Source organism: Rhinopithecus bieti, unplaced genomic scaffold (assembly GCF_001698545.2).
Source record: "Rhinopithecus bieti isolate Rb0 unplaced genomic scaffold, ASM169854v2 scaffold_8783, whole genome shotgun sequence".
In the NCBI taxonomy this organism is placed as follows: domain Eukaryota; kingdom Metazoa; phylum Chordata; class Mammalia; order Primates; family Cercopithecidae; genus Rhinopithecus; species Rhinopithecus bieti.
In genome coordinates, this window is record NW_016806197.1 from 1,680,586 (window position 1) to 1,692,965 (window position 12,380).

Genomic DNA, 12,380 nt, shown 5'->3' on the forward strand with positions numbered 1-12,380 from the left:
CATTTATTCATTCACTCAACAAATATCTATTGGACACTTACTGTATGCCAGGCACTGTTGTCAGTACCGGGAGATAGCAGAGAATGAAACAGGCAAAACCTTTCTCTTGCGGAGCTGGATTCTAACGCTAGTTGGCTAGACCAAGGCTTCATTCCAACAGGTTGCTGAAAACTCAAGTTATTACATAAACACTAACTACAAAGTTTACTTCCTCAGTTTCCCCAGAGGAGAGCTGATTAGGTTTTTCTGGGCTGCTTGACAAGACTCAGACAATATTTGTGAATACGAAGCTTTGTCCCAAGTGGTAAATAAATTTGTTTAGAAACACCTGTAAAGTTTAAAGGCGTGCTCTCTTCAACTCCTTTGGAAACTCTAACTCCCTTCTCTTTTGTACTTTTGCTTGCTGTCCGCTACAGAGTGTCCAAGCACCAAGCTGTGCACACAGTCGCTCCCGGCAGAAATGCTTAGGATGTGATCCATGAATCGTAAATCCCAGCTAGTGCTCACAAAGGCAGACGTTTCTCCCCAAGACCATTTCAGTGCTCCAGAGGTCCACAGACATCCAGGAAGATGCAGCGGGCAGACAAAAAATGGCAGCCACCGAAGCGCTGAGGGCAGCCCTCCTGGCCACTTCTGTCCCAGCTCCAAGGGTCTCTCCACGATGGCCTGCAACAGCACGTCCCTCGAGGCTTACCCGTACCTGCTGCTGAACACCAGCAATGCCTCGGACTCCGGATCCACCCCGCTGCCCGCACCCCTCAGGATCTCCTTGGCCGTAGTGATGCTGCTGATGACTGTGGTGGGGTTCCTGGGCAACACTGTGGTCTGCATCATCGTGTACCAGAGGCCGGCTATGCGCTCGGCCATCAACCTGCTGCTGGCCACCCTGGCCTTCTCGGACATCATGCTGTCCCTCTGCTGCATGCCCTTCACCGCCGTCACCCTCATCACCGTGCGCTGGCACTTTGGGGACAACTTCTGCCGCCTCTCAGCCACGCTCTACTGGTTTTTTGTCCTGGAGGGCGTGGCCATCCTGCTCATCATCATCATCCAGGCGTGGACTCGGCTTCGCTCATCATCGTCCAGCGGCCAGGACAAGCTGAACCCCCGGGCGGCAGGGCCAAGGTGATCAGTCGCGGTCCTCCTGGGTGCTGTCCTTCTGGCGTGCGGCGGGGCCCCTCGCTCACCGGCGGAACCGTTGGTGGAGGTGCCGGCGGCGGGCCCCAGCAAGTGCGTGCTGGGCTACACGGAGGCTCCCGCCGCCGACCGCGCCCCCTACGTGGTTCACCTTGGTGGTGGCGTGTTTTTTCGCGCCCTTTGGCGTCATGCTGTGCGGCCTAACATGTGCATCCTCCAACAGCGGTCGCGGCAAGAAAACGCCGTGCGCGCGTGGCACAACGCAGTCCGGACAGCCCTGGACCTGCGACAGCTCACCAGGGCGGGCCTGCGGCGCCTGCAGCGGCAGCAACAGGTCAGCGTGGACTTGAGCTTCAAGACCAAGGCCTTCACCACCATCCTGATCCTCTTCGTGGGCTTCTCCCTCTGCTGGCTGCCCCACTCCATCTACAGCCTCCTCTCTGTGTTCAGCCAGCGCTTTTACTGCGGTTCCTCCTTCTATGCCACCAGCACCTGCGTCCTGTGGCTCAGTTACCTCAAGTCCGTCTTCAACCCCATCATCTACTGCTGGAGAATCAAAAAATTCCGCGAGGCCTGCATAGAGTTGCTGCCCCAGACCTTCCAAATCCTCCCCAAAGTGCCTGAGCGGATCCGAAGGAGAATCCAGCCCAGCACAGTGTACGTGTGCAACGAAAACCAGTCTGCGGTTTAGGGGGCCAGGGGGCCACAGAGAAGGGGCAGCTGAGCCCGGGTCCCAGGGTGGGCTGGTCTGTCCTGTTCTGTTCCCTGGCGTGTTGGTCATAGTCTGCACTTTGTGGTGGCTATTTAAGCACAAAGGTACTCATTTGTAATCAGATGAGCTGCAGCGCCCAAATTTCAAATTTTGGCAAGATGAATTATTTTTGTTTCTCTTTGCAGAAGAGCCGAATACAGGGCTGATGGGAATTGCAAAGTCATCAAGGCAAAAATGGAGTGGGCTGGGGCGTGCAGAAGTTGGGCAGAAAGGGAGGAGGAGGGCAACAGGGAGTGAAGCTGGTTGAGTGTGGGGTAGGAGGATGGGGCGGTCACAAGAGCTTCAACCTGCCCTCTGAGCCCTCTCTGCACCTGCTCAAGAGAAACCCTGAGAAACTCCAGTGGGTGTGAGCTCCTGGGTGTTCATTCGTTTTGTTTGACACCAGGGCTCTTCAGCTATTGATGTTTGTGGTGTGTGGGGACTCACAAGAGGTCTTTTATATTGATCAGATGTTCATTTCTTCCCATGCCTAAGTATCTTTCCTAGAAAGAAACGAAAATCACACGGGGAAGTGGAGGGAGCCTCTGTACTTTGAGCTCCCTGGAATGATGCATGGGAGGCCTCAGAGGCTCGAAGCCCAGAGAAGGTCATGGGTAGCCCAGGTGAAGTGAGAAGCACATCCGGGAGCTCCTACATGTCCCCAGCGCCCCCCACCTGCTGGGTCCACCCTGTCCCTGCACCCTAAGGCCACTCGGCCTGTCTACTGGAGAACCCTCTGGTCCCTCCCTCTTTCCCTCCACCCCTGTCCCTGCATCCCTTCATCTTCCTCCCCTCCGTTTCCCGTGTGCTATAACTCACCTGCTGAGCAAGCATCTGTAGTGACCTGCTTTCGGTGTCAGCAGTGGGCAGGCTGGGCTTAGTTTACACATTTCCTTCGGATCCCCTGGAGCTCCAGAGCCCTTCGAGCCACCAAATCCACTTCAGCACTGGACCCGCTGCAGGCGCAGCACCAACGAGCCCAATTCTCGGGGTCCCCATTGGTCTCTGTGTTCCTCCTACCTCACTCAGATCCACTGCTGCCATCCTGTTTACCTACTGGGACCAGATCCCAGAAGTGGAATTGCCCGAAGGGGACTTCCCTGCTTGTGCCCTATTCGGCCACCACCAGGGGTCCCCACGCTGGCATATGAGGGTCCTGAGTCCAGGGCATAACCCTGAGCCCACTGAGCTCTTTATTGTTCCAGATCTGAAGAGGGTGGGAAATTTAAGGAGCGATTTAGAAAATCTGATTCCAGGTCTGACTCTATCAGAAACTAGTCACGTGACCTTGTTCGTTTCTCATTTCTCTGGGCCTCAGTTTCCCCATATGCCAAACAAGGAGGCAGGTCTAGATGATTTCCAATGTGCCCTTTCATCTCTCAAACACTCTGATTCTGAAACGTGTGTTTTCTGTCTGAAGTCATCAGGTCCCCTGCATTCATTTATTCATCCATGCAAAGAGCATGCATTAAGTGCCTACTAGATGTAAGGCAGTGGGGGAGATAGTGATGAATGAGGCATGGGCCATGCCCAAAAGCGGTTGTCTGATTTATCTCAGGATCATTGTAACTCAAATTCAGCCTAAGAGCACAGAAGCCCCATTTTTGCTTCACTTCCCATTTCTTTCTAAACTGAATTAAGAGCCAGCCCCTCCTTCTCGTACTTTCTTCCCACAGTAGTGGTAACATGGGCAAAGAAGAAGAGGGGTGAAAGGAAAAGCATAACTTCCCTTAACCCTCCTCTTCAGCCCAGAGGAGGGTAAAAAGATAATTGACACTTGTTCCCCCTCACCTCCCTCCCCGTTTATTCCCAGATGGAAAGAGAGGGAGAAGATGAGCAATTGACATGTGACCAACGGAGGTGGGTCCCATCAATTCTGTGTCTCCAGTTCCCCCAGCAAGGTGGGGATTTGCCTTCAGCTCCATGGAATAGGGTTGTAGTTCCCCAGCAGTGCCCAACAGCACAGCCAAGCCACCAAGGGGACCAAGCCCATGGGCGCCCCCCTCTGGTGGGCATTTCAGATAATTTTCTTCAAGAGCCTTGAACAAAAGAGTTCACAACTGAATAAATGAAGGTACCAAAATTTACATCGATCAGTGTTATATGATGTATGTTGGATAGTAATATACATGTTTCAAAGTAATAATTTTGTATATATTTTAAATAAAGTATTATTGCTCTTTCGGTGTATAAGCCTCTATGTTCTTGCCAAAATTTGCACCAAGACCACACATATTAAGCCCAGAATCCAATACCCAGTACCTGTATATCAATTTGTTCACACTGCTATAACAAAATGCCTCAGACTGGCTCATTTATCAACAATAGAACTTATTTCTTCCAGTTCTGGAGGCTGGGAAGTTCAGGATAAAGGCGTAGGTAGATTCAGTGTCTGGCAGGGGTTCCCGCTCTGCTTCATAGATGGCACCTTGTGGCTGTGTCCTTGCATGGCAGAAGGAGAAGGGACACTCCCTCAAGCCTCTTTTCAGGGGCACCAATCTCATTCACCTCCCAAAGGTCCCATCTCTTAATACTATCACATCGAGTATTAGTTTCTAACACATGAACTTTGGAGACACCAATATTTAGGCCACAGCAGCGCCCTAAGAAAAAAGGCTTCAGGAAGTCTAGAACCTGAAAGTTACTAGCAAAAGCTGGAAAGACTAAAGATAAGATGACAACCGGGAGACTGTTGGAACAACATGGGTCACAGCTGGGTGCCCCCACATGTTTTGTTTTGGTTTTTATGATGGTGCTGCTGAATCACTCCAGCCAGTCAGTCTCCTCTGACTTGCAGTGTGCCACTTTCATAATCCTACCTGGCCTTGTTTGAACCTTTAACAAACTTTGATTTCCTCAGATACCAAGCAAATATCTGGTTCTGGTCTCCTTCCCTGAGATTTGCAGGATAAGCACTGCTTCATTGCTTTATTTGATTTTATTTTTTTGAGATGGAGTCTCACTCTGTCACCCAGGCTGGAGTGCAGTGGCATGATCTTGGCTCATTGCAACCTCCGCCTCCTGGGTTCAAGAGATTCTCCTGCTTCAGCCTCCTGAGTAGCTGGGATTACAGGCATGCACCACCACACCCATCTAATTTTTGTATTTTTAGTAGAGACGGGGTTTCACCATACTGACTTCCTGACCTCAGGTGATTTGCCTGCCTCGGCCTCCCAAAGTGCTAAGATTACAGGCAGGAGCCACTGTGCCCAACCCATTGATTTATTATTCATTTTTTTTGCATCTTCTCTCTAGTCCTGTGGTTCACTCAAACCCTGCACTCTGCATGAAGTCTGGGCAGCTTCACAGCTAAATTGTCTCTGTAGGGCCTTAGGCAAGAGAAAGAAACTGGCTGACCATGGTAATAACCCTGGAGGCAGACACCTGGGATCCTTGGGAGATTCTTGCATTAAAAATGAGACACAAGGAGGTCTCAGAAGTGTCCTCCTACTTGTAACTACTCCTGCAAATCTGCCACCTTTTCATCTTGAATTGTAGTCCCCAAGGTCCGGGTGAAACAAAATCAAATTTCCCTAGGATGTTCTGATGACCAAGACGAACAGCAAATACCTAGATCGATTCTTACTTTGCCATTCTGAGCCACGGGTATATTTTCCCTGCACACAAGTCACGGTGCGTGCTTTTGTTTGTTTTTTGACTCAAAAAAACTTCTGCATTAAGTATTTTCAACACTGCTCAGCTCCCTTGTTCATGTAGTTGGGAACTTTGGCTGCAGAGCCCTCACAATTGTAGGAGTGCCTCGCTCTCTGTGGGATTCCAGGCAAGTGACACGGCATTCCTGTACCCCACCTGCCTCATCTCTGAAATGGCAGAAAAACTCCCAGCCAGAAGACCACAGTGAGGAATAAACAAAATCATGTATGTAAAGGATCTAGTCCAAGGCTGAGTCCATGGCAGATGCTAAAGACATGGAAGCATTAGAGTTGCACTGTCAACCTGCTGATGGCCAAGGTTTGTTCCTTTTGGGCAAGAGTGGAAAGTTCTTTGAGAAAATGGCTGTTTGGTCATTCTGGAAATAAACAAACAAAAGTAAGCAACTCTCTAGTGGAAAGCAGCTGGGTGTCCTGTAACTCAACTCAATACTGACACTACCTACCTGGAGTTAGAGTCAGAACCCACAGGTTGAGGGCTCCGTCCCATAAGACTACCATCCCCATTTCAGATGCCAATCACAAATAGGAGGCGGTCACCTGTGCTTCTGACCCACAGACTATAAATGGGAGTTTCGCACAACCCCCTTCTCAGGTTTGCTTAATTTGCTAAAGTGGCTCATAGAACTCAGGGAAGAATTTTATTTACGTTTACCCATGTATTACTGTATTATTCTGTTCTCACAGTGATAATAAAGACATACCCCAGACTAGGTAATTTATAAAGGAAAGAGGTTTAATGGACTCACAGTTCCACATGGCTGGGGAGGCCTCACAATCCTGGCAACAGGCAAATGAGCAAAGTCACATCTTACATGATGATAGGCAAGAGAGCTTGTGCAGGGGAACTCGACTTTATAAAACCATCAGATCTCATGAGACTCATTCACTACCGTGAGAATAGTATGGGGGAAACCAGCCCCATGATTCAATTATCTCCACCTGGCCCTACCCTTGACACGTGGGGATTATTACAATTCAAGGTGAGATTTGAGTGGTGCCAAAGCCAAACTATATTAATTACAAAGTTATTACAAGGGATACAGGGCAAGGCATGTGGGAAGGGGTGCAGAGCTTCCACGCCCTCTCCCGGATCACCACCAGGGACCTCCACATATCCAGCGACTCAGAAGCCCATCTGAACCTAGACCTTTTCAGGTTTTATGGAGGATTTATTCCATAGGCATGACTGATTACATCACTGGCCATTGTTGATCAACTCAACCTTAGCCCCTCTCCCCTCTCCCTTCTCCTGAGGTTTTGGGGGTGGGGTGAAAGTCCCAACCCTCTAATCCTGTCACAGTCTTTCTAGTGATCAGCCCTCCTCCTGAAGCCACCTCGGGCCCCCAGCCACCAGCCATCTCATTAGCATACAACAGACACTCTTACCACTCTGGAGATACTAAGGCCAGGAACCAGGGGCAGAGACCAAATACATAATATATTATATCACACTCTCACAGACTCGTTCCTCATCCTCATGTGGTCTAGGATTTCAGGGTTCAGTTGACACTAACACCACATCCACAGAAGCCAGGAGCATGAGTTTGGCTTTAAAGAGCAAAATTCTGCTTGCTGACCTCAACTGCACTGCTTCACTCCATTCAAAACCCTCCCTAGGTGGTAAGCTGGCTTCACAGGGCTGCACAGAGGGATGAGATGGATGTGTGATCCAGCCCATTCCCATGCCTAGAAAGCACAGCCTCTGGTGCACGTCGCTGCTCTCGGGGTTGTTCTGAGGTCCCCAGGGCACTCTGGAGCCTGTCTGGGAATACAGAGAGGCAAGAGAAGGGTGGAGGCGGATTGGGTAAAAGGCTGCTGTCACGAAGACAGCCAACACTAAGGGGCCTGAAACAGACAAACTTCATTTCCCTCCGATTAACAGCGTAGGCAGTCAGGTGGGTGCTCTGCTCTGTATGGTTGTTTAGGATGCAGTTTCCTTCCATCTAGTTTCCCACTGTCCCCGGGGCATTGTCCTTATCTTTATGGTCACTCTGGGCTGCAGCCACTTCTATGTTCCAGTTCATGAGACGGGGGAGAGGATGGGGGAGTATGTGCAATAAGACACCCCACACCCCACCCTGGTCTTCCACCACCAAGAGTGGAGGCTCCTGGCCACACGTAGCTGCAAAGGAGGCTGGGAAATGGAGTCCCTTGTCGGGAGGCTGTCTGCCCAGCTCCAGCCTACTGTGGAAGGAGATGGGAGCTGGGCGCAGTGGCTCACATCTATAAGGACAGCACTTTGGGAGTCCTAGGCAGGAGGAGAGCTTAAGCCCAAGAGTTCAGTTAAAGATCAGCCTAAGCAACAGAGCAGAGACCCTGTCCCTACAAAAAAATGCAAAAATTAGCCAAACATGATGGTTCACACCTGCAGTCGCAGCTACTCAGGAGGCTGAGGCAGGAAGATCACTTGAGCCTAGGAGGTCAAGGCTGCAGCGAGCCATAATGGTGCCATTGCACTCCAGCCTGGGCAACAGAGAGAAACCCTATCTTAAAAAAAAAAAAAAAAAGAAAGAAAGACAGGAAGGATTTGGTGGACACCTGGCAGTGTCTACCAAAACACTACACAATTTTTAAAAACAGGAGATCCTAGCAACACATACAAATTACAAATTTCACAAAGGAGCCTTTGTTTATTGTAAAGTAAGCATATCTCTAACACATCAGCCAAAGATGGTTACCTCTCTCTTTACCCCAGCCCCCAACATACAAAGTCCTACATCCAAATACAGAAAATGCATGCATTTATACCTGTGGTAAGGAAAAAAAGGCACCACATTTAAACAAACGATGGGAGACATAAAGTAACTAGACTGAAAATCTGGAGCCACAAGGAGATGAACTTTGCCAGGATAAGAAAAAAAATTACTGTGTAAAATAACAAACAGTCAACACTGATTACGATCAACTCTGCCCAAGAATTTGATTACATTAAAGGAAAGAAGGTAGTTTCAACACTCTGGCAGTCGAAAGGTGGAGGCTGGTGGCTGTGGCACAGAGAGAGCACCATAGAGTACGGCCGGGGCTCAGGCCAGGGCACCATATTTTAACTATTCCAGGGGACGGAGGGCTTGGGAACCCTCGCTGGGAGGTCAGCATCTGGATTCTGTAAGAATAGAAGGATGTTTGCACGCAAAAGCATGGTGTGTGCATGTGTGTGCGTGCGTGCACAGGTGTGTGCATTATTATGGGCTGGTGTCCAAGGTTACTTTAGCAGAGAGTTCCAGTTTCCCTTCTGCTCTCTTGCCCCTTCATCTGGGAGGAGCAGAGAACAAGGTGTTCTAGGAATAGGAGAGGTGCCAGAGATTGCCATAGTCAAAGAGGGAACCAGTAAGAGCTGCAGCATGGACTTCTCTTAGTCTGATAAGAACAGAAAGAACTTATCTCTGTGAGAAACACTTGCATGAGACCAGAACTTCACCTTCTGCATCCACCAATCTGAGGGCGCTGATATGCAAATTCAGCCTCCTGGGTGTTCAGGTAAACTCCTGAAGATCCCCAAGGCCCAGTTAATGAGAACAAATTACTCGCCCTGGGTCTGTATGTTCCATCTCCGTTCTCTCTCCTGCTGCCTCTGGCATCTGCTGTCCCTCTGCCAGCTATTCCCGTCGAGGAAAAATAACCAAGCTCATTTTCGGAAGCATTTTTTAAAAGGAAGTCCTACTGTTCTTTATTCTCAGTCCTTTGGAGGAATCTACTTCTCATTTCCTCCCTCATTAAAATGCTGCTGCCATATTTCTTCCTCTTGGCATTTTTGCGGTGGTCTTCTGAAGATTCTAGATGCTTTATTACACCATAATGAGAGGGTCACTAAGCTCACTGTACAAGATAAACAAGACTGAATGATTTTAAAAATGCACAAGGAACAATGGGAAGCTTAATTTGCTTTGAAACTATCTGAAACAGGAGGCTCTTTTTCCCCAAGGCCTTGGAATTCTCTCTGGAATCTGAAGGGCCCCTTGGGAAACAGCCAGTCTAGGCTACCAGAAAGTCCTTTCCGCCTTGCAGGGGGTTTTGGGGACTGCCGGAATGCATTTCCTTCAGACCCACACAGGTGGCTGTGGGTAATATGGGGTTTCTCTCCAGCCAAACCCAGACGGGGTCCCTGGCTGCTTCCCACATTCCCCTGGATGATGATCCATGATTTTTTGTCCCACTCATCTCTAAATCTCTGTTATACTTCATGGGAGCCTCCTTTGGCCTGCATGTCCTCTGCATTCCCGTACCTTCTTCTCTGGTTTCCTTGAATCCTTCCTTCTCCTTAAACCATGCAATAAGCAGATACCAGCCCTTCCCCTGATGTGAGATGATACTAACATCTTTAAACATAGGTTGTAAATTGTGTACAAGAATGACATATGTGAATAAATGTTCCTTGGTTTTTTGTTTGTTTGTTTTTTAAAATGGAGACTAGCTCTGTTGCCCTGGCTGGAGTGCAGTGGTGCGATCTTGGCTCACGGCAACCTCCGCCTCCTGGGTTCAAGCGATTCTCCCGCCTCAACCTCCCGAGTAGCTGGGATTACAGGCATGTGCCACGACACCTGGCTAATTTTTTGTATTTTAGTAGAGACAGTGTTTCACCATGTTGGCCAGGTTGGGCTTAAACTCCTGACCTCAGGCGATCCGCCTGCCTCGGCCTCCCAAAGTGCTGGGATTACAGGTGTGAGCCACCATGCCCGGCCTTGTTTGTTTGTTTTAAAGAACAGGGTCTCGCTCTTCCTCCCAGGCCAGAGTACAGTGGCATAATCATAGATTACTGCAGCCTTAAACTCCTGGGCTCAAGTGATCCTCCCGGCTCAGCCTCCTGAGTAGCTGGGACTACAGGCATGTGCCACCACGCCTGGCTAAATTTTAAAACTTTTTTTGTAGAAAGAGGGTCTCACTATGTTGCCCAGGCTCATCTGGAACTCCTGGGCTCAAGCAGTCCTCCCACCTCAGCCTCCCAAAGCACTGGGATCCTGTAATCCCAGTTGGTATCAGCCAATGCACCTGGACTCCTAGTTTTAAAAAATCTTATCTCCTGATTCTTTAAAATTATAAAAGTAACATGCTCCTTGTAGAAATAAAACAGAAACCAAACAACCAGTGTGTTTATGAGAGGGATTTTAAAACCAGTTTTATTATTATGTATAAACATATGCTTTTTCTTTTGCAAACTTCAGATCATACAGCATCATAACTTCGTGGCCTGGTTTTTATCTTTGTTTTGGTTTTGTTTGGTTTTGTCCCATTTTTGGAAGTGATTTCTGGTGGCCAGGAGTTCTCCATTGTGGGGATATGCCTCTGACATTTAAGGCTTCCTGTTTTGGATATTCAAGGGTTTTTTTTCTTCTCTTCTATTTTTCACCATTTAAAAGCTGCTATAATGAGCATCCTTGACATAAAATTTTCTGCCTAGCTGCTGATCATTTTCCTAAAATAAACTTCTAAAAGTGGAGATGGTGGTTTCTGGTGCCATAATAAAATTGCTTTTCAGAACATTAGTGTCAAGTTATTCTCTCACCAGCTGAGCTGGAGAATTCGCAGAACCGTGGGAAAGTCTTGGGGAGTTCACGAAGTTCTTCCCATCAGCCACCGCCCAGCCCTCATAGGCAACTATTGATCCGGCAATGGGAGCTTCAACGTGGGCTTTAGGGAGCCATAAGTGTAGGCCATATAAGGGTATTTTTACTGTGAAAGCTATTATGCATGTTAGTCAAGTTAAGTTATGGGATCAGGTGGTTGTTAGTTTTTGGGCTGTGTTAGTAGTGTGATGTTTAATGAGCCTAGACTATTATGTGTAAATATTAATATAATTAGTAAGGGGAGAGAGCCAGCTAATGTATAGAATAGGAAGTATGTACTTGCATTGAGGCGTTCTGCCTGATTGCCTCATCGGGTAATAATAATTAGGGTGGGGATGAGGGTGGTTTCGAATAGGATATAAAATAAGATTAATTCTGTGGCTATAAATGTTATGATTAGGGAAATTTGTAGAAAAATTATTATGGAGAGATAAAGTTTTTTTCGTAAAAAAAGCCTGTGTCAGGCTGCTTTGGGCCACAGGTTGGATTATGAATCAGGTTAAGAAGGTACTGGGGAGAGCAAACACAGCCTTTTTGACTTAGGAGGCATTATTTAAGAACTTTGCAGTTTTACAAAGGCTAAGACCAATTAATATTTATTCACTAATTATATATAGGAGAGTGTAAGAGAAACAACTATTAAAAGTATTTTGCACCTCCCAGAAACCAATTTGGGCTGGAAGAATTGTTCCACTTCAGGCCCCTTTGAGTCACGCAGACTCCAGAAACCCTTTGAACAAGCAGAAGTAACTACGTTTTCCGCCTGCCAGGCTGGTCTGGGAAGGCTTTCCAGACGCATGTCCTGTTTCTGGCCCTTTCCTACTACTATGGCATGAATTGTGTCTCCCCTGCCAAATTCATATGTTGAAATCCTCACCCACAATGTGATGGCCTTAGGAGGTGAGGCCTTTGGAAGTGATGAGGCCATGAGGGTGGGGCCCCCATGATGAATTAGGAAAAGAGGTAGAGACCCCAGAGCTTCCTCTCTCTGCCATGTGAGGACGCAGCACAAAAGTGACCATCTGAAGCCAGGAAGAGAGCCCTCTCCAGGAACTGAATCTGCCGGCACCTTGGTGTTGGACTTCCAGCCTCCAGAACTGTGAGAAGTAAGTTTCTATTGTCTAAGTCCACAGTCTGTGGTGTTTTGTTACAGCAGACCAAGCTGACTAAGACAGATATTCGGAGGCAAACTTTCCTGCCTTGCTGTGAGAAGTATATGACAACGTTAATGTTCTATTCTCTGTCCTGAGAAACGGA

At 48.2% G+C, this 12,380-nt stretch overlaps 1 protein-coding gene across 1 annotated transcript; it reads left to right on the forward strand.

The window, feature by feature from the left end:
- The first annotated feature begins 228 nt into the window (after positions 1-228).
- On the forward strand, positions 229-1,828 carry GPR45 (G protein-coupled receptor 45). The gene is given in 3 exon segments (XM_017875102.1): positions 229-1,285; positions 1,287-1,340; positions 1,343-1,828. Coding segments are annotated over 3 exon segments (1,347 nt in total). The 5' UTR covers positions 229-478.
- The last annotated feature ends 10,552 nt before the right edge of the window (positions 1,829-12,380 follow it).